Source organism: Rana temporaria, chromosome 5 (genome assembly GCF_905171775.1).
Source record: "Rana temporaria chromosome 5, aRanTem1.1, whole genome shotgun sequence".
Classification (NCBI taxonomy): domain Eukaryota; kingdom Metazoa; phylum Chordata; class Amphibia; order Anura; family Ranidae; genus Rana; species Rana temporaria.
The window spans coordinates 325,122,497-325,145,057 of record NC_053493.1 but is presented as its reverse complement, the minus strand read 5'-3'; the positions used below and the strand labels follow the sequence as shown (position 1 = coordinate 325,145,057).

General features: G+C 43.9%; 1 protein-coding gene across 1 annotated transcript in view; it reads left to right on the top strand.

Moving 5' to 3' along the window:
• Positions 1-22,561, top strand: part of NSMAF (neutral sphingomyelinase activation associated factor) — a 158,286-nt gene that overhangs the window by 88,171 nt on the left and 47,554 nt on the right. Inside the window, exons 13-20 of the mRNA XM_040354247.1 lie at positions 94-270; positions 504-583; positions 5,972-6,062; positions 11,947-12,010; positions 13,143-13,194; positions 13,270-13,390; positions 13,491-13,622; positions 19,736-19,778. Coding sequence (XP_040210181.1) covers positions 94-270; positions 504-583; positions 5,972-6,062; positions 11,947-12,010; positions 13,143-13,194; positions 13,270-13,390; positions 13,491-13,622; positions 19,736-19,778 — 760 coding nt within the window. The remainder of the gene's footprint in view (positions 1-93; positions 271-503; positions 584-5,971; positions 6,063-11,946; positions 12,011-13,142; positions 13,195-13,269; positions 13,391-13,490; positions 13,623-19,735; positions 19,779-22,561) is intronic.

Below are 22,561 nucleotides of genomic sequence, written 5' to 3'. Positions count from 1 at the left end.
AATGACCTTTTGTTTTTATTGCCTTGAATTAAGAAAATGGTGCTTGGGGCAAATGACATTCAAGATAATGGCCGTGTCTCATGTTTCCTGCAGAAAATCACATGACTGAGCATACAGCAGACAGCTACATGCTCCAGTGGCAGATGGGACATATCTCCAATTACCAGTATCTGTTACATCTCAATTACCTGGCAGACCGAAGCTGCAATGATCTCTCCCAGTATCCTGTGTTTCCTTGGATCATTGCAGACTATACAAGTTCTGAGCTAGGTATGAGCCAGTGCTTTTCCTTTTGGAACCTGTGTCATAGTTGTTTGTCAGCATGCGTCATTTGAACTTGTACAGTGTGCTTTGCATACCATTCACATGTAAATGTCCAGAAATCTATTATTATATAGGATTTATATAGCGCCAGCCGTTTGGGCAGTGCTTTACAACATGAGGGCAGACAGAGTTGCAATACAATATCACAAGCTTTATTTGTGTTTTTTTTCTTTTTGAAGATTTATCCATTCCTCAAACCTTCCGGGATCTGAGTAAACCAGTTGGAGCTTTAAATAAAGGCAGACTTGAAAGGCTGTTGGTATGTAATAAAAATAAATGTTTATCTTCGCTAATATCTCCTTTTAATAAAAAAAATATCCTGCTTTCCATTAAATTGATAATAAAGGCAATTATTTTTTTAATTTTTAAATAACAAACATGTTATACTTATTTGCTCTGTGTAATGGTTTTGCAGCCATGATCCTCCTCTTCTCGGGTCCCCCACCAGTGCTCCTGGCTCCTGCCAAGTGCCCCAGAGCAAGCAGCTTGCAACAGGGGCACCAAAGCAAGCTCATGCATGAGTCGCTGCTCTGTGTGTCCATGCACACACATATCTGCAGGCTTGGCCCTGCCCCCTCTCTTTTTCTTTGGCTTTGATCTCAGTCAATGAGAAGGTAGTGTCCCCAGAGAGCTGAGACTCTCATGCACATTGCTGGATTGTGATGTGGTTATGGTAAGTATTTGGGGGGGGGGCTGCGGCACAAAGATTTTTTACCTTCTTTGCATAGAATGCATGAAGGTAAAACAACTTGCTCCTTTAGAACCACTTTAAAGGGTTTGTAACGGAATTTTTTTTTGTTATCTTAATAGCTTCCTTTACATTAACCTCCCTGGCGGTATGATTATTTCAGAAAAAAGGTGCTGAAAGCGGTACCATTATTTGCAAGGAACTTTGGCGTTTTATACTGTAGGATTGTAATTCTTAGGAATAACTCACTTACATTTTTTTATGACAAATTTCCCCACAAATCGCTGTCGCACAATTCTGCAAGTGATTATAATTTATTATCGCTGTTTTCTAGCTGCTCTAAAACCATTTTTGACATAAAGGGACACTTTTGGACAATCTACAGTTTGCAGGCAGAAGGAACCGTTTTTATTATATAAAAGAACCTGTAGGGCACTGGGCAGACCACTATGGACAGGGGGGGGGGGGGTGGTGTATATTTTACATACAGTATACTGTAATCTTATAGATTACAGTATACTATATGTAATGTGTTTGTTTATCTTTTTGAATTTGGCGCCGTTCTCCGCCACCGTGCGTCGTAACGTCGCAGGGAACGGAGATCGGCGGCACAAAGAGGCACTATGTGAATCAAGCGAGGTGCCGCTCGCTCACACAGCGCGGTGGCATCGCTGGATCCAGGGACAAGGTAAGTAACTTTGTCTGTGGCTGCAGCGAGGCGAGCCCGAGTCTGACTCAGGGTTACCGATCGTAGCAAAAAAATCTCACCCCGAGTCAGACTCGGGAATACCGCTCAGAGGGTTAATGCAGTGCTGTTTTCATGTCCTCATTGTTCGTTTTTGCTCTCAAGTTGCTGTAATTCTTCTCTGATCTCCACACTTCCTGGTTGTCTGTTTCCTGATAACCACAGTACTGGGAGCTTTCTCTCTGTGGTCACTAATCAAGGAGGTGTGATTACTGTGTGTCTAAAACCCCTCAGCACCAATCAGTTTCGTTTTCCAAACCATCACTGCCCTGTATTGACTCTGTACATCACAGAGGCAGGAAACGGCATGCAAAAACGAAACTAGAAACTACAGGTACAATATATGATTGATTCTTATCTATTTTTAATCGTTTTTAAAAGGAATCGGTTAACTATTATGTCTCTATACCCTGTAAATGGTCATTTCAGCAAAAAAAAAGGTTTCCTTTACAACTCCTTTAACCACGGTTCCTTCTTTAAAGGGTCACTCAGCATAAAATGTATATGTTTTAGGAAGTGATTTCCATCAAGAGGACTATATTTTCACCAATATGTAGAAGTTTTAGTTGATTCTATTGACAGGTTCACAATAAAGGCTGTTTAGTTTAATGGGTGGTTCTCTATTTCAGCACAGTAACACCATGGCAGAAAATAACTGTCATTTTGGTGCCTCCTTTTGGTTGCGTTGTCAATTCACGAATAGCAATAGGCTATGAAGCGAGGTTACATAAATGTACAGGTGAGGGTGCTTTTGCATGCATAGCTACGAATGCTGCTATAGGTGTAGCTTTTCATATTATATGTTTGCTTTGAGTACATTATATGTTAACAAGTTTTAGTAAATCCATCTAATGGACAATTCATATTTTACGAAACTGAATGCATAGTCAGGCTAACTATGTTCTGTAAAATTCAACTTTGGTTGTTTCCTCACCACCATCGAAGCTTCATTATTGGTCAATGAAGCAAACTCTACTACCTAAAGAGTCATTGTGATCAAGAAACATTTTTCAGGCTGCTTGCATCAATGAAATGTTTCAAATTAACAATTACTGATGCCACCCTTGCTTTAGCAATTCATTATACTTTTTGTCAGTACCAGCCCTGTAGTTGTCTTTAACCACTTAAGGACCGCCTAACGCCGATATACGTCGGCAGAATGGCACGGCTGGGTACATGGATGTGTGTGTGTGTATATATATATATATATATATATATATATATATATATATATATATATATATATACGTCGCCTTTAAGAGCCCAGCCGTTCGGACCCGGTCTGAAGCTCCGTGACCACGCCCGCGGACTTGATCGCCGCCGGTGTACCGCGATCGGGTCACAGGAGCTGAAGAACGGGGAGAGGTGTGTGTAAACACACCTTCCCCGTTCTTCTCTGTGGCTTGTCACTGATTGTCTGTTCCCTGTTATAGGGAACGACGATCAGTGATGTCACACCTACAGCCAAGCCCCCCTACAGTAAGAATCACTCCCTTAGGGCACACGTAACCCCTCAGCGCCCCCTAGTTGTTACCCCTTCGCTGCCATTCTCATTTTTACAGTAATCCGTGCATTTTTATAGCACTTTTCGCTGTGAAAATGACAATGGTCCCAAAAATGTGTCAAAAGTGTCCGATGTGTCCGCCATAATGTCGCAAGTCACGAAAAAAATCGCTGATCGCCACAATTACTAGTAAAAATAAAAATGCCATAAAACTATCCCCTATTTTGTAAACGCTATAACTTTTGCGCAAACCAATCAAACGCTTATTGCGATTAATTTTTTTTTTTTTAATTACCAAAAATATATATATTTTTTTTTAATTGACGCTTTAGTTTTGTTTATAGCGCAAAAAATAAAAACCACAGAGATGATCAAATGCCACCAAAAGAAAGCTCTATTTGTGGGGAAAAAAGTATACCAATTTTGTTTGGGAGCCACATTGCACAAGCGTGCAATTGTCCGTTAAAGCGACGCAGTGCGGAATCGCAAAAAGGGGCACGGTCCTTAACCTGCATAATGGTCTGGGTCTTAAGTGGTTATGTTCACCTTGCAAGTATTGCATGCGTGAATAGCAGATCGTGGGTGCAATTTCAGGCTCCTGGCACACTATATTTCTCCAGCTTTCCACATGTACCTCTTTACGGACTGTAAGCTAGAGGGAGTATAAATGCATTATGAGAGTGGTAATCTGCACGCTTGCGTTCATTTCAAACTACAAGGACTTTTTAATTCCCAGTTTTCTGTGAATGAATAACCAGGCAGTGCAGGCAGAACCTGGCACAGCCACGCCCTGTTCCAAATATGACAGCGGGTGCAGGGAGAGAATCCCACACCCGCTGTCACAGAGAGGAGGGGGGGTTGCTGAATATGTTACACAGGTGTAACATTTTCAGAAAGGTGAACTTCTCCTTTAACCTCTCACCCTTTACATACGCCCGCACTATTTCCTCCCTCCACAAGGATGTCTAGCCGCTGCCTGTAAAGACTCCATGGCTCTGTGAGTGACAGCAGGAAACAGTTTGAACTTTCTCTGCTGAGCATTGGAACTCTGTGTCATCACTGATAAATATGCAGGAACTTCCCTGCAGGAACCTGCCACATGGGATACGCCTAAAAGTCTGAATGCAACTGCAGAGCTATTGCTGATAAAAGGCGTAAGGTACCTTTCACGCTTGTGCGCCTTGTCCTGCGACTGCAAAGTCGCACTCCATAACGAGTCATACTCCATAATTCCCAATAGGCACCGTTTTATATCTGTGCGACTTTAAGTCACAGCGACTTCAAAGTAGTCTTTGCACTACTTTGGTCCAACTTTGTCATGCTACTTTCAGGTCGTACAAGTTTGAAAGGGGCCTAAAGATGGTCATAGCTGTAAGGGGCATATTTAAAAGCAGTACATGTGAGTTTCACCTGCCATTCACTACAGGTGATCTGGTGAAGAAGTTTTAATGTCCAATAAATGATTCACTACTAGTGAACACTTGATGACTATCACATTCACTGTCCCAAGAGTCCATTAACCACTTCCCGCCCGGTCCATAGGGGATTTACGTACGGGAAGTGGTTCTGAAATACTGACTGGACGTCCTGCAGGATTTCATGCCGCGCGCGCCCGTGGGGGCCCGCAGCGATCGGTGATGCGGGGGTGTCAGTCTGACACCCTGCATCTCCGATCTCGGTAAAGAGCCTCCGGCGGAGGCTCTTTACCACGTGATCAGCCGTGTCCAATCACGGCTGATCACGATGTAAACGGGAAGAGCCGTTGATGGCTCTTCCTCACTCGCGTCTGACAGACGCGAGTAGAGGAGAGCCGATCGGCGGCTCTGCTGACGGGGGGTTTGCGCTGATTGTTTATCAGCGCAGCCCCCCCTCGGATCGCCACACTGGACCACCAGCGAAGCCCACACTGGACCACCAGGGAAGGGCAATAAAAAATAAATGACAATCAGTGCCCACAAATGGGCACTGACTGGCAACATGGATAAATCAGTGCCGCCCCACAGTGTCCATCAGTGCCGCCCCACAGTGTCCATCAGTGCCACCCCACAGTGCCCATCCATTCCCAGTGCCCACCTATCAGTGCCACCCATAAGTACCCATCAGTGCCACCCATTAATCCTATGAGTGCCCATCAGTGCCACATACCAGCGCCGACAATCAGTGCCACCTCATCTGTGCCCATCAGTACTACCTCATCGATGTCCATCGGTGCCCATCAGTGCCGCCATATCAGTGCCCGTAATTGAAAGAGAAAACTTACTTATTTACAAAAAAATTAACAGAAAAAAATAAAAACTTAATTTTTCTTTCAAAATTTGCAGTCTTTTTTTAGTTGTTGTGCAAGAGGTGATCAAATACCACCAAAAGAAAGCTCCATTTGTGGGGAAAAAAGGACACCAATTTGTTTAGGTACAGTGTAGCATGACCGCGCAATTGCCATTCAAAGTGCGACAGTGCTGAAAGCTGAAAATTGGCTTGGGTGGTAAGGTGCGTAAGTGCCTGGTATGGAAGTGGTTAAACATTTTATTTATTTGAGCAGGCCTGAAAAATGTTACTTGGTGACTGTGTCTTTTAAAAAACAAAACAAATGGAGAGGCTCAAGAGCCAGGCTTGACTTTTCTTGATATTTTGAGAAACCTTTTTTTATTCAGTACTTTATATAATCTATAATTTAATTTTTTATAATAGTTTTTTTTTTTATGTTTAACAGAAGCGTTATCATGAAATGCCCGATCCAAAGTTTATATATGGAAGCCACTATTCCTCGCCAGGATATGTTCTGTTCTACCTAGTGCGAGTTGGTAAGGCTACATCCAATTAAAATTCTAAACATGTTAGACCTTGTGCTAGATATGTAATAAGTCATTTAAAACTAGGGCTACAGTTGTCAATATGCTCAAATGTAATCTACAGGTATTTGGCTGCTTTTAGTTTCTGTGTAGCTCATTTGTGTGTTTCCCCTTGAAGGCTCCCTGTTTCCTCAAGTTCTTTGGGCTGCACTTGCCGCAATAAGACCTCTTTCACACTGGGGCGGCGCGGCGGGTCTGTTAGCGTCGCTAGTTTTAGCTGTTATAGCAGCACTTTTCGGGCGCTAGCAAGGAGATTTTAACCCCCACTAGCGGCCGAGAAAAGGGTTAATAGCGCCCGTTTTGCAGCGCTGCCGAAGTGCTTTGGAAGCGCTGCCCATTCATTTCAAGGGGCAGGGGAGGTGTATACGCCGTTCTCCCTCACCGCCCCAAAGATGCTGCTTGCAGGCCTTTTTTTTTTTTTCTTTTTTTCTTTTGTCCTACAAGCGCACTGCCACAGTGTGAAAGCACTCGTACTTTCACACTGGGGTGGCTTGAGAGGCGCTTTTCAAGCACAATTTTTTTAAAGGATTTTAACCTTTTCATCCTTGTCGTCTTTTCTTTTTTTTTTTTTTTTTCTTTTTGTACTTCAGAGCTGCTGACCACAGCCACTTTCTGATGCTGATATTAACAGAACCTGCCTGTGCAATCAGCATCAGTACAACCGCATACAGTCTCCACTGGAAGTGCATGTGACAGGGAGACAATATAGGAGAACAGTTGTCACCCCATGATAGGAAGTGCCTGAATAAGGCACATCAACAGGTGTTATAAAAGCTATCAATTTATTGCCTTAATCTGGGTTTTCATAAATGTATACAAATTAAGTCAGGGTGGCCCAAAATAGTCAGTAATAATTGCATTAAATGTTTTACCTCACCCTACAACCGCAGCAAAGGTTTTCAATGCTCAGTAGTACACTGTAGAGAGACCACTAATCTGTGTAAGAGCATTGGTTTCTCTATACTGGTCTGACACACCCAGTGATTTCTCTATAGCAGTTTGGGACGTCCAGTGGTTTCTCTATACTGGTCTGACACACCCAGTGGTTTCTCTATACTGGTCTGACACACCCAGTGGTTTCTCTATACTGGTCTGACACGCCCAGTGGTTTCTCTATACTGGTCTGACACGCCCAGTGGTTCCTCTATAGCAGGGATAAGCAATTAGCGGACCTCCAGCTGTTGCAAAACTACAAGTCCCATCATGCCTCTGCCTCTGGGTTCATGCTTGTGGCTGTCAGAGTCTTGCTATGCCTCATGGGAATTGTAGTTCTGCAACATCTGGAGGTCCGCTAATTGCTTATCCCTGCGTCTATAGCATTCTGGCACGTCCAGTGGTTTCTCTATACTGGTCTGACACGCCCAGTGGTTCCTCTATAGTGGTATGGCATGCCCAGTGGTTTCTCTATAGTGGTATGACACGCCCAGTGGTTTCTTTATAGTGGTATGACACACCCAGTGGTTTCTCTATAGTGGTCTGGTGCGCCCATTGGTTTCCCTTTAGTTGGCTGACGCACCTATTGTTCAGTAGTGTGATGGTCTGACGCATCCATTGGTTTCTGTATAGTGGTCTGATATGCCCGGTGGTTTCTCTATAAAGGTCCGACACACCCAGTGTGGTTCCTTTACTGTGATCTAACAGTGGTCACACTATCTGCTGACTGCAGCACTATAGGTCTGACTCGGAAGGCTGCATGTCAGCCCAACAGAAGTATTGTTATGAAACCTCAATATAAGTAAGTAAGCATATTTTTCACAGATTTTTTCATTTATTTAATTGAGTTTATGCCATATTACTAGTTTGTGTGAACCTAATGCTTGGCACACTTAGAATCTTGCCTTCTAACAATAAGTAAATAATACTAATGCAATTTTTCGTAATTAATGTCCTCGCCTCAGACCCTGTAAATTAGCACCAGAATGTTCCTATAGGCTCTCAGATGTGCCTGCCCAAATTTGTCATCATCTTCTACAACTTGTAGGCAGTAGCAGTAATATGCAGATATCAACATGGACTAGTCACGCATTACTTTTGCTGTGCTGCCTTCGGCAGGTCTATTGTTCAGCAGTGTGATGGACCAATTTCCTGAACTGTAGACAGAGGAGTGGGCAGAGCCCAGCACAAATTCACAAAGTTAATATCTTTGTATTATAGTTTTCCATGTATTTAAGGTTCCCAGGTCAGTCTAGAAGATGATGGAATATGTAGAGGTACCTTTGGGTGCCTGCCTTAAAATTCTGGTGCCAGTTTACAGTGCATGAGGTTCCAATGCACTTTAAAGTGAAAGTCCAGGATTAAGCTGAAACCTGCTCCCACCCCTTTTCTAACACCTATTCCAGGGCCGTCTTTACCGCAGGGCAAATGGGGAAGGTGCCCTGGGCCCTGTCACTGTTGGGGGCCCAAAGCAACCCCCTTTAAAAAAAAAAAAAAAAAAAAAAATTTTTTTTTTTTTTTTTTTTTTAGGGGTTCGGAGGTCCCCAGGGGCCCGGAGGCCCACAGGGCCCCAGATGGCAATCCCCCTTTTTTTATTTATTTTTAAATAAAAAAAATATTTTTTTTTAATATATTTTTATTTTTTATTAAAGGGACAATTTTTTTTAATATATTTTTATTTTATTTTTTATTAAAGGGACAATTTTTTTTAATATATTTTTATTTTATTTTTTATTAAAGGGACAATTTTTTTTAGAGGTCTGGGGGTCCCCAGGGGCCCGTAGTTCCCCAGGGCCCCGGATGACAACCCCCTTTTTTTTATAAAAAAAATATTTTTTTATATATTTCTTTATTTCTTTTATTTTTATATATTATATAAATGTTATTATTATTATTATTATTATTATTATTAAAGGACCCAGAGGTCCCCAGGGCCCCGGATGGCAACCCCCCTTTTTTTTTATAAAAAAACATATATATATATATATATATATATATATATATATATATATATATATATATATATATATATATATATATATATATATATATATATATATATATATTTTTTTTTTTTTTTTATTAAAGGGCTCAGAGGTCCCCAGGGCCCCATGTGGCAAACACCCTTTATTTTTTTTATAAATGTTTATTTTTTTATTTTTCTTTATATATATTTTTTTTTATTAAAGGGCCCAGAGGTCCCCAGGGCCCTGGATGGCAACCCCCCTTTTTTTTATAAATGTTTATTTTTTATATATATTTTTTTATTTTTTATTAAAGGGCCCAGAGGTCCTGAATGGCAACCCTATTTTTTTTGTAATTTATTTTTATTAAAAAAACATTATTAAAGGGCCCAGAGGTTCCTAGGGCCCCAGATGGCAACCCTCTTTTTAAAATATATTCCTTATATATATTTTTTATTTCTTTTTTTCTTTTTATTAAAGGGCCCAGAGGTCCCCAGGGCCCCGGATGGCTACACCCCTTTTTTTATATATATTTTTCTTTATTTCTTTCTTTCTTTTTTTGTAAAGGGTCCCCCGCTTCTAAATTCGCGGCAGCCCCCCCCTGCTTCTCAATTTCAGGCGGCAGCACCCCCCCATCCCGGTTCTCTGCTCCAGGGGGCCCATGCCTGAAGCTGTGTAAGTGGCCCCATAATTCCTGATGGCGGCCCTGTCGCCCGTTAAGCCCCTGTGCTGCCCACAAATCAGGCTGAAAATCATCAGCGGCAGGCAGCCAGTGACAGTACTGCTTCCCTTCCCAGTGTTTAAAAAATGTACAGCACCCCTGGCTTCCCTTTAGACGTGCACTTCTGCCTTCCTGCCACTGGGTGCTGCTTGTATATAAAAGTGAATTAGAATGTGATTTTATAACATCCCCAGTTTGCTCTTCCCGAGGCTGACTTCTTCATGTCCTGCTCCTCAAGGTATGTCACTGTTTGCTAATCTATATATTGTAAATAGAAGTTTTCTGTAGAGTGTGCCCAAAGTCTTTATAATATTTGATGATTCACTGCAGGTCTGGTCAGTGTTTTAAAAAGTTCCTCTATTTTACACATGGCATGGCATGGGGGTCACAGCACCGCCTGTCCATTCTGCTTTAGCACCATGGGACCCCATGCCATGCCATGTGTAAAATAGAGGAACTCTTTAAATCACAGACCAGACCTGCAGTCCAGGCTGAGTAAGGCCTCAGAGCACATGGCATTACTGTCTGTATTTAACTGCTTGATGGGCTTATTTTGGGCCTGGCTGGTTCACATGTATGTGTTTTGGCGGCCCACATTTGCGCAGGCACAGCAGCCCATTCATTTGAATGGGCCGACAATGCCTGTGTTTCCTGCAAAGAAAAGCGCATGCCTCATGTAATAGGCTGCACACACGGCACGCCTATGCCCATCAAGCACTGAAATACAGCACTGTCTGTCCATTCTGCTGTCTGCTGTGACTTATCTGCAGTTCCCGCACTGTCAAACTTGCTGCATTTTTAGACGTTTAGGTCACGCTTTTAAAAACACAGTGCGTTTGTGTGCGCAAGAACTGCAGGTAAGTAGCATGGTGCAAAAGCAGAATGGATTTCAAGGCAACTGTATTTTTAAAATGCTGAATGCACCTTTTTTCTGCAGGAAACGAAGGCATGGCAGCCCATTCAAATCAATGGGCTGCTGTGCCTATACAAATGAGGGCCGCCAAAACATACATGTGAACCAGCCAGGCCCAAAATAAGCTGGAGGGGGGCCCAAAAAAAATGTTTGCCCAGGGCCCAAACCATATTAAAGACGGCCCTGACCTATTCTAACTACCCAGTAAAAGGAAGCTGCTTATAGTTATTCTGAGGGAGCTATGATCCGGCCACATGATCAGCTCCCAGCAGCGGCTTTAGGAGAGATGAGGGAAAGCTGAAAACAGAGGCCCCATAGTAAGCCTATGGGTGACATCACTGCACAGGCATTACATGTAGCCAGTGTTTCGGCGATCTCTCCTGTCCACTGAAGCCAGCCACTGGGGAGATTATGTGACCGGAGCAGATTGCCCTCAGCAGATTGCCCTCAGCATAAGTAGGTTTAAGCATCTTCTTTTTACAGAGTAGTTAGAATAGGATTTAGAAAGTAGAAGGGAGCAGTTTTAGGCATAGTTAGATCGATCCTTGACTTGCACTTTAAGGTCTATGGGCCAGATTCTCGTAGAACTCTGATGGCGTAACGTATCGTGTTTACGTTACACCGCCGCAAGTTTTCAGCGTGCCTGATTCACAAAACACTTACCTGTAAACTTGCGGCGGTGTATCGTAAAGACGTCCGGCGCAAGCCCGCCTAATTCAAATGGGGCGTGTACCATTTAAATTAGGTGCGCTCCCGCGCCGAACGTTCTGCGCATGCTCTGTTCGCAATTTTCCCGACGTGCTTTGCACGAAATTATGGCGCCCCGACGTGTTTGTGAATGGCGACGTGCATAACGTACTTAAACCATACTTACGCCGAAAAAAAAAAAAAAAAACATTTTAAAATTTGAAGCGGGAATGACGGCCATGGCTGGTGTAAAGTTAAGCAATGAAAAAGATTGCTTAACTTTGCAACGGGAAACGCACGCGAGTAGGTTCGTGGATCGCCGTAAATGCTAATTTGCATACCCGACGCTGGAAAACGACGCAAACTCCACCCAGCGGCAGCTGAAGTATTGCAGCCTAAGATCCGAAGGTGTACAAAGCCGAAAGCCTGTCGGATCTTGGCCAAAAGCCGTCGTATCTTGTTTGTGAATCATAAACTAAGATACGACGCGGCAAATTTGAAAATACGCCGGAGTATCAGTAGATACTCCGGCGAATTTGTTCTGTGAATCTGGCCCTATGTTTTTAGTAAATATCTAAAGTACCCTCCTCCCTTTTTTTTTTTTTTTTTTTTTTTCAGCCCCAGAGTACATGCTTTGTATCCAGAATGGAAAGTACGACCACGCGGACAGGATGTTCAACAGGTGAGAATGCTTCTGGTGATAATGCTACTTACACTATTTTATCAAAAGTGTTGGGATGCCTACCTTTACACTCATATGCATATTACACTCGCATACTAATAGCATCCCAGTCTTAGTCCATAGGGTTCAATCTTGAGTTGGCTTGGCCCCTTAGTTCCAGTGAAGGGAACTCTTAAGGGGTCGGCATACCAAGACATTTTGGACAATTTCATGCTCTCAACTTTGTGGGAACAGTTTGAGGATGGCCCTTTCCTGTTCCAACATGACTGCGCCAGTGCACAAAGCAAGGTTCATAAAGACATGGATGTACTCATTGGGTCAGATTGGCATGGAGGAACTTGAGTGGCCTGCACAGTCCTGACCTCAACCTGATAGAACATCTTTGGGATGAATTGGAGTGAGTGGACACTACCACCGATGAAAACGGCCTGAAGTACAGTTTCATCGGTCCCAACCGTCCGTGTGTACGGCCCATCGGTCTGTTGTCCTTCGGACAAAAATTAGAGAACTTTCTTTAAATCGAACCGATGGACGGCTGACCATCGGTCAAAACCGATGGTTAGTACACAAAAGCATCGGTTCAAAACCTGCGCTTGCTCAGAATCAAGTCAACGCATGCTTGGAAGCAATGCACTTCGTTTTTTTCAGCACGTCGTTGTGTTTTACGTCACCGCGTTCTGACCCGATCGGTTTTTGAACTGATGGTGTGTACGCACATCAGACCATCGGTCTGCTTCAGCGGTGAACCAATGATAAGGGTCTGCCGGACCATTCTCATTGGATGGATCGACCATGTGTATGCGGCCTGAGAGCCAGGCCTTTTTGTTCAATATCCGTGCCTGATCTCACAAATGGGCTTCTGGAAGAATAGTCAAACATTCCCATAGACACACTCCTAAACCTTGTGGACAGCCTTCCCAGAAGAGTTGAAGTTGTTCTAGCTGTAAAGGGTGGGCCAACTCAATATTGAACCTTAGGACGAAGACTGGGATGCCATTAAATTTCATGTGTTTGTGAAGGCAGGCGTCCCAATACTTGTGGTAATATAGTGCAAAAATGTTTACTTTATCAGCATAATGTGCTCTGTAGTGAGGACATAAAGGATGTAACATTTTCTACCTCTCATTTCTAGTATTGCAGAGACATGGAGAAATTGTTTAGATGGTGTGACAGACTTCAAAGAGGTAATTCCCATTTATATTACTCTGTACTGCACTGGTTTGCTTTTTTTCTTTTCATAACTCGGCTGATATTGTTAGTTAGTTCCAGAGTTTTTTGGAAATGACGGGCGTTTCCTGTTGAACAGTTTGAACCTGGAGCTGGGGAAGAGACAAGGAGGAAAGCTGGTGGATGACGTAGAGCTTCCCCCATGGGCCTCGGGTAACGTAGTCCTAATCTGTGTTCTGGCATGCAACTGTATAAACTGTGTAAGAGTTTGTATCATCCATGAGGCTTATACATGTCCTCATTCTCTAATTAGATCCAGAAGATTTTCTGCAGAAAAACACAGAAGCTCTGGAAAGCCAGTATGTCTCCGATCATCTCCATGAATGGATCGATTTGATATTTGGCTGTAAGCAGAGAGGAAGTGAAGCGGTTGCTGCCAGTAATGGTAGGAAGCACTTGTTTTTATGAATACATGTCAATACTTGGTTATAGGTGACCTACAAACCCCTTTAAACACTAAAGCCTCGTACACGTCATCCGATTGTTGGCAAGGGATTGTGTCATGACAAAATCCAACCGTTGGTACGCTCCCTCAGACAATTTTTGTCCAACTTTCAGCCAACAAATGTTGGATGGGAGGCTAGTTTTTGGCAGATAATGGTCTGTTGTCAGATTTCCATATCGTCGGTACTCGAGTCCGTCACACAAAAGTGAAAAGTACAAACACGCATGCTTGGAATCAATGCTGGCCAAACACTACATTAGCAGAAGGTGCCCAAAGAGTGGCGCTCAAGAGCTGAAATTCCACGTAGTATGTCACTACGTTGGCTGACAATTGTGTGCCGTTGACAACATCTGTGTGTACGAGGCTTAAAAGTGCCATATCTGTAGAGATCAGCACTCGCCAGAACTCTGCCACCTTCTTATGTTTATGTGTTTGGTTTTGTAGATTTATATTTCAAGCACAGCAGCCTTTCTGCTATCTTTGGGCCGGATTCAGGTAGAATTGCCCATGATTTACGGAGGCGCAGGGCAATGTTTTTGCCCTGCGCCCCCGCAAATTTGCTCTGCTGCCCTTGATTCACGGAGCAGAAGCACCGTGAATTGCGCTGGCGCGCCGGCAAAATGCCTGGCGCTAGAGCACGCAATTTAAATGATCCCGTAGGGGGCGGAAATCATTTTAAATTAGGCGCGTTTCCGCGCCGTTCGTAGCGCGCATGCTCCGTCGGGAAACTTTCCCGACGTGCATTGCGGCAAATGACGTCGCAAGGACGTCATTTGCTTCAAAGTGAACGTGAATGGCGTCCAGCGCCATTCACGGGGCTCGCGCAACGTTGTGAATCGATGTTAGTATGCAATTTGCATACTATACACTGAGCGCAACGTGAACGCCACCTAGCGTCCACCGCAAGAATGCAGCCTAAGATATGCGGGCATAAGAGCCTTATGCCGCGCAGATCTTAGGCTGCAGTCGGCGTAACGAGGTTCCTGAATCAGGAGCACTCGTTACGCCGGGGCAAGTAAGCAATTGCGCTGTGTAACCTACGGTTACACAGGCGCAATTGCTTCTTGAATCCGGCTTTTTGTGTTCTAGATGGGCAGCGGAAGCACCTGATTGATCTTTTATAATAATAAATAAAAAAAGCTGCTGCCAGCTCTCTTGTCTGCCATTTTCTCCTTCTTTCTCACTTTTACCCTTCTATCCTCTTGTTGCACTTCTTTCTACTCACTTCTCTTTTCCTCCTTTTTCTTATTTAGTTTTATTCACTTTTCTGTCCTCATTGGTTGCATTCACACGGCTGCACAATCGGTAGATTCTCTCCAGTGGTTCTAAATGCTGCCTGCACACGCTGTGCGCAAACTGTAGGAGCTGTCAGCGGAAGCTGTCACATTTGAAAACCAATGGCCAGCGCAGCCATTGTTCACATGGACCACTCAACTGAAGGAGTCAATAGAGCCTTCAACTGACCCTGGATACAGTGTGCGTCCAAAGTTGGAATTTTTGTACAGTTCTGCCCACAACTAATCGCCCAGTTTGTATGTGACCAAAGCACAGAGGGTTACCCTGTCCAGAGGTCGCCATTTAATTGCCTATGAACGCAGCAATTTACGGACCCTGGTCACCTGTATAAATGTAGCTTTATGTGTCTGGGTTAAATATATACAGTAAAACCTTGGTTTGCGAGCATAATTCGTTCCAGAAACATGCTTGTAATCCAAAGCACTTGTATATCAAAGCATTTAAGTTGCTAAATGTTGTACCTTCATTAACTACATGCCGACCAGCTGCCGCAGTTCTGCGGCGGGAGGTCGGCTCTCCTGCGCGAGAGCACGTAGTATAACGTCTGCTCTCGAAGCGGCCACTAGGGGCGCGCCCCCTAACCCAGAGCGCGTGCCCGGCACCCGCGATCGCTCGTTACAGAGTGGGGACCGGGAGCTGCTCCCGGGCCTGTCAGGGGCGAAATGTATGAACAGCGATCAGTCATTTCCCCTAGTGAGTCCCACCCCCCCCCTACAGTTAGAACACACCCAGGGAACATACTTAACCCTTTCCCCGACCCCTAGTGTTAACCCCTTCCCTGCCAGTGGCATTTTTATAGTAATCGATGCATTTTTATAGCACTGATCGCTATAAAAATGCTAATGCTGTCAAAAGTGTCCGAAGTGTCCGCCATAATGTCGCAGTACCGAAAAAAAATCGCTTATCGCCGCCATTACTAGTAAAAATATATATTAATAAAAATGCCATAAAACTACCCCAAACCAATCAATAAACGCTTATTGCGTTTTTTTTTTTTTTTTACTAAAAATATGTAGAAGAATACGTATCGGCCTAAAGTGAGGGAAAAAAAAGTTTTTTTATATATTTTTGGGGGATATTTATTCTGGTAAAAAGTAAAAAATATAATTTTTTTTCAAAATTGTCGCTCTATTTTTGTTTATAGCGCAAAAACGAAAAACAGCAGAGGTGACCAAATACCACCAAAAGAAAGCTCTATTTGTGGGAAAATAATTAAACGCCAATTTTGTTTGGGTGCCACGTTGCACGACCGCGCAATTGTCACTTAAAGTGACGCAGTGCCAAATTGCAAAAATTGCTCTGGTCTTTGTCCAGCAATATGGTCCGGGGCTTAAGTTGTAAAAAATGTAACCATATTGCTACACTTAGAGGCTCCTTTCTTCTTTTTTATACTCAGTTGTGACATGGCACTACTTGTATATCAAGACATCGCTTGTATATCAAGGAAAAATGTATTAAAACATTTTGCTTGTCCTGCAAAACGCTGATGTAAAAAACGTATTGAAAAATAAATCAGTACTGCTGGTCTATAGATGCTTTTATACCTTTTATTATCTGTATTACCAAAGTATTCTAGCACAAGAAATTTCTAGTAGTATTGGATACTTTGTGCCTTACAGATTTTTTCTTAATAATATGAAAGTTAGAGTGGTGGGTTTGACATTTTTGTATTGTTTGACAATATGGCATAAGCCGGTCCTTATTGTAGCAGGTAATGTCTCATCTGCTTTTGTATTAATTTTCTCACTATACTCCAGTTTAAGCATTAAAACCTTTACATTTATTTGTGTCTTTTTGGGACAGGTGTATATGAAATGGATACAGTATATTCAATATTTCATATTTAATTGCAGCCAGCAGGTGGTGCAGTAGTGCCATGTCATTTTTTTCGAGTTACTAAGAAGTTGTAATTGTGATCTTCTATTCAAAGCTGAATATATCAGAAGAGGGACACTTTCTCAACCCTCTGGTTGAATGGAAAAAAGAAAAAAAATGTCCACGATTGCAACCCCAAAGTCGCGTGATTTACAATGCGACTTTGCAATGCAATTTTTCATGCGATGTGATGCGACCGGTGAAAACCATGTGAGAACAAGTCGTACTGAAGTTGGAACAAAGTGGTGCAATAAACTTTTTTGGAGTCGCTGTGACTTGATTCGCACCAATTAGAACGGGGACCATTGAAATACATGGGTTTTGACTTGTCATGCAACTCCACATGTGTCAAGTCGCACAACAACTCGCAGTAGTGGAAACAGAGCCTTAATGCAGTTCAGTAAGAAGCTGCAGTTGGAAAGAGACAGTTGGAGCCGGCACTGCTGGGCTTTCTTATGCTCTGCAAAGGCTGTATTATAGAAACGTCCTTATTAAAATGAAGTGATCAAATGATGGAAAATAATATAGAAAGCCAGTTTGGAAACATTTAACATATCTGAATAAAATTGAACTAAAGCTATTATAGTGCAATGGTAAATGACTAATACGGTTTTGACTTTTTTGTTATCATGGTCTCTTATTTATAATTTTTAACCACTTCAGTCCCGAACCATTTGGCTGCCAAATGACTGGGCCACTTTTTGCAACTCGGCACTGCTTCGCTTTAACTGAAAATTGCGCGGTCGAGCGACGTGGCTCCCCAAACAAATCAACATTCTTTTTTTCCCACAAATAGAGCTTTATTTTGGTGGTATTTGATCACCTTTGCGTTTGTTTCACTATAAACAAAAAAAGAGCAACAATTTTGAAAAAAACAAAGCAATATTTTGTATGTTTTTGCTATAATATCCCAAATAAAAAAAAGCAATGATTTTTCTCAGTTTAGACCGATATGTATTCTTCTACATATTTTTGTTAAAAAAAATCACAATCCGCATATATTGATTGGTTTGCGCAAAATTTATAGCATCTACAAAATGGGTGATGGATTTAGGGCATTTTTAAAATGTATTTTTTTACTAGTAAAAATCGGCGATTTTATCATGACTGCAACTTTATGGCGGACACTTTTGACACATTTTTGGAACCATTGTCATTTTTACAACGATCAATGCTATAAAAATGCACTGATTACTGTAAAAATTACACTGGCAGTGAAGGAGTTAACCACTAGGGGGCGCTGAAGGGGTTGTGTCCTATGGAGGGATCCTAACTGTTAGCTGATGTGTCACTGGTGGCTCCTCCCCCTATCACTGTTCCCGATCTCAGGGAACAGTAGATCCCTGACATGTCACTAGGCAGAACAGGGGAATGCCTTGTTTACAAAGTCATCCCCCTGTTTCTGCCTTTGCCGACCGCAATCGCGGCCCACCCGGGAACATCGAGTTCCCGGGACCCGCGGGCGCACTCACGAGGCAGGCTTGCACTAGCTGGGCGGCAGATTTTAAAGGGACGTACAGGTATGCCCATTTGCCTGCCCGTGCCATTCTGCCGACATATATCAACATGTGGCGGTCGGCAAGAGGTTAAAGTATCAATAACCCTAGAAAATAGGCTTGCCAATCAAAAAGTACCTAGGGAAAACATTCAATAAAATATAGGCTTAAATCAAACCTGTGAAGATAGAAATGTCACTGCTGCCATTGCTTTTATTTTATTAATCGGGCTACTGGGTTATCCTGATACTTGATCCACTTCGCTGGTCGCTGGGAACAAGCATGCAGCCAGTGAGCTCTGAAAAGCTTGAACTCTTTTCCTCCATTTTGTCTCCAGTTTAGTGAGCCACCTTTTTTTCCCATGAAAACTGTGGGCCGGATTCAGATACATTGGTGTATCTTTCCGGGTGGCGTAACGTATCTCAGATACGGTACACCGCCGTAAATTAGGGCGCAATTTCCGTATTCAGAAAGAACTTGCGCCCTTAGTTACGTCGGCGTAACGTATGTGTGTCGGCGAAAGCCCGCCTAATTCAAATGTGGATGATGTGGGCGTGTTTTATTTAAATTCACTGTGACCCCACGTATTTGACGTATTTTACGAACGGCGCATGCGCCGTTCGTGAAAAAATCCCAGTGCGCATGCTCGAAATTTCGCCGCAAGTCATCATTGCTTTAGACGTGAACGTAACTTGCTTACAGCCCTATTCGCGAACGACTTACGCAAACGTCGTAAAATTTTCAAAACTCGACGCGGGAACGACGTCCTTACTTAACATTGGCTACGCCTCATATAGCAGGGGTAACTTTACGCCGAAAAAAGCCTAACGTAAACGACGTAAAAAAATGCGCCGGGCGGACGTACGTTTCTGAATCGGCGTATCTAACTAATTGGCATATTCATCGCGTAACTATACGAAAGCGCCATCTAGCGGCCAGCGTAAATATGCAGCCTAAGATACAACGGTGTAAGACACTTACGCCGGTCGGATCTTAGGGAAATCTATGCGTAACTGATTCTATGAATCAGTCGCATAGTTACGACCCCGCACACTCAGAGATACGACGGCGTATCCGGAGATACGCCGTCGTATCTCCTTTCTGAATCCGGGCCAGTAAAGTGTTCTCAAACCATTCTGGACCAGGCATAATCATTTCTTTTGGAAGGACACTGGAGAATTCGCTGCCTGCTAATTTGGCATAGTTGATGTTTTTCCGGATGTCATCATTTCTTCATTGGTTTGTTTTTTTGTGCTTTTTTAGCATCCTGTCTATTTACCATGTTTTCACTTCTTTACACTTCAACTGGCAAAAATAAAATAGAAAGTTTGTGCAACATGAAAAGTGCATTTTAATGCAAGATTTTTTTTTTATTTTTGTTTGCAGTGTTTCACCCTGTAACATATGAAGGAGAAATTGACTTGCACAGGTAATTATACAAACATGGCAGTAGATGATAAAATGCTGTCACTGCTGTGATAATTTAGTGTATGTGTCACAGATGTTCTAGTTTTCTACTATATTAATTGTTAATCATTAATCATATCAATAGTTGAATATTTGTAATAATAGAAGTTCCCATTGATGGGCAAATGCTGATGAGAAAAAAAATTATTAAAACAGACAAGGGAGTCGCACAGTTGTCTCTGTAATTTTGACCCCTCATGTAGGCGAGGTGTGGGGGGGGGGGGGGGGGGGGGGTTTTTAGCTTTAGGGTCTTTTCATAGAGTCACACCTGCTTTTTCTATGCTCCAGCGCTGGGTCTTCCCCTATGTGTGCAGCCACCAGCTTCCATCCAATCCCAGAGGGGGTGTTGTCTGAAAGAGCTAACATTGCTTTTTGTTCAGAGTTTGAGCAACACATCCACACACTTCCAGTGAGATGCCCTGAGTTCTCAACAACTTTATCTAGTGTTTTCCTTTGCCTCCAGTGATCTCCTTTTATTTCCTTGTGTCTGAGCCTGCTCCTAGCCTCCTTTTCCCAGTATGTCCCAGCCTGCTTCCAGCCTCCTGTTCCCAGTATGTCCCAGCCTCATGTTCCCAGTATGTCCCAGCCTCATGTTCCCAGAATGTCCCAGCCTCATGTTCCCAGAATGTCCCAGCCTCATGTTCCCAGAATGTCCCAGCCTCATGTTCCCAGAATGTCCCAGCCTCATGTTCCCAGAATGTCCCAGCCTCATGTTCCCAGAATGTCCCAGCCTCATGTTCCCAGTATGTCCCGGCCTCATGTTCCCTGTATGTCCCGGCCTCATGTTCCCTGTATGTCCCGGCCTCATGTTCCCAGTATGTCCCGGCCTCATGTTCCCAGTATGTCCCGGCCTCATGTTCCCAGTATGTCCCGGCCTCATGTTCCCAGTATGTCCCGGCCTCATGTTCCCAGTATGTCCCGGCCTCATGTTCCCAGTATGTCCCGGCCTCATGTTCCCAGTATGTCCCGGCCTCATGTTCCCAGTATGTCCCGGCCTCATGTTCCCAGTATGTCCCGGCCTCATGTTCCCAGTATGTCCCGGCCTCATGTTCCCAGTATGTCCCGGCCTCATGTTCCCAGTATGTCCCGGCCTCATGTTCCCAGTATGTCCCGGCCTCATGTTCCCAGTATGTCCCGGCCTCATGTTCCCAGTATGTCCCGGCCTCATGTTCCCAGTATGTCCCGGCCTCATGTTCCCAGTATGTCCCGGCCTCATGTTCCCAGTATGTCCCAGGCCTCCCGTTCCCAGTATGTCCCAGGCCTCCCGTTCCCAGTATGTCCCGGCCTCCCGTTCCCAGTATGTCCCGGCCTCCCGTTCCCAGTATGTCCCGGCCTCCTGTTCCCAGTATGTCCCGGCCTCCCGTTCCCAGTATGTCCCGGCCTCCCGTTCCCAGTATGTCCCGGCCTCCCGTTCCCAGTATGTCCCGGCCTCCCGTTCCCAGTATGTCCCGGCCTCCCGTTCCCAGTATGTCCCGGCCTCCCGTTCCCAGAATGTCCCGGCCTCCCGTTCCCAGAATGTCCCGGCCTCCCGTTCCCAGAATGTCCCGGCCTCCTGTTCCCAGAATGTCCCGGCCTCCTGTTCCCAGAATGTCCCGGCCTCCTGTTCCCAGAATGAGCAAAGTGACACACTTTCCTTAACGGATGAGTTTTACCTTTTAGAGAAAAAAAGTAAGGGTGAACCAACACTGGACACCCTCTCCACCTGCTGGTCCCCACTGTACTTATCATAAACAGACTAACATTTCCCAGCTAGCCTGCAAAAAATAAATAAAAAAAATGGCCCCGTCTAACAATTCAAATTAAAAACAGATTAGTTGCACACATTTGAAAATAAATGTGGAAGCCGCAGTGCCCACGTCAAGGCTCCTATGTGTACTGTTTACCTGGGGGGAGCCCACTCCTCCCTAAAGACACAGGGATACATTGGACTTCCAGCATAAGCACAGTGGCAGCTGAAGGCATCCAATGTGTCCCCTTGCCAGATCCAGCAAACAAGCTATACAAAAAGATGGCAAGTACCCCAATTTATAAATCGCCTTTGCAGTAAGGTGCACGTGGAAAGGCAATGCACAACACAAACACACAAATGTCCCAGCACACTTGCCAGCCTGCAAACAAACTAAATTGACACTGTCTAACAATTCACATTAAAAACCGAGGGTTTAATTGCACACATTTGCAAATATATGTGAATGACGCAGTGCTTGACTCGCTGTACCCACCACCAGCAATGCTAAGCTGTTATTTTCCCCACAGCTGCTCCACATTTCTGGGGATTTGAAATTCCCACTCTTCTCCCTCTTTTCCGTGCAGTGCTTCCAGGACAGATCAGATTGTTGCCGTATGGTCAGCGTCATCGACAGTGAAACAATCTGGTTCAAGCCGAAAGCACCGCACTGAGAAGAGGGGGAAGAGTGGGGATTTCAAATCCCTAAACTGCTGGGGGACCCTGATAATTCAGCATTGCCAGAGGTAAGTGCAGGCAGCCAAGGCGGAGGGGATTGTGGGGGTTGTCTTTTTAATTTTTTCTTCTTTAAAAGTGACCTAACTCTGTAAGACCACAAATGTCAATGCTGTATTATTTCTACACACAACTGTTTTTTCTATTCGTCTAACCCTCCCCCCCTCCGGTGTTACATTTGGCACCTTTCAGGGGGAGGGGGGTGCAGATACCTGACAGGTATTTGCACCACTTCCTGATTCTGACTCCCACGGGAGTTTGGCCCTCCTACGTCACCCCCTTCT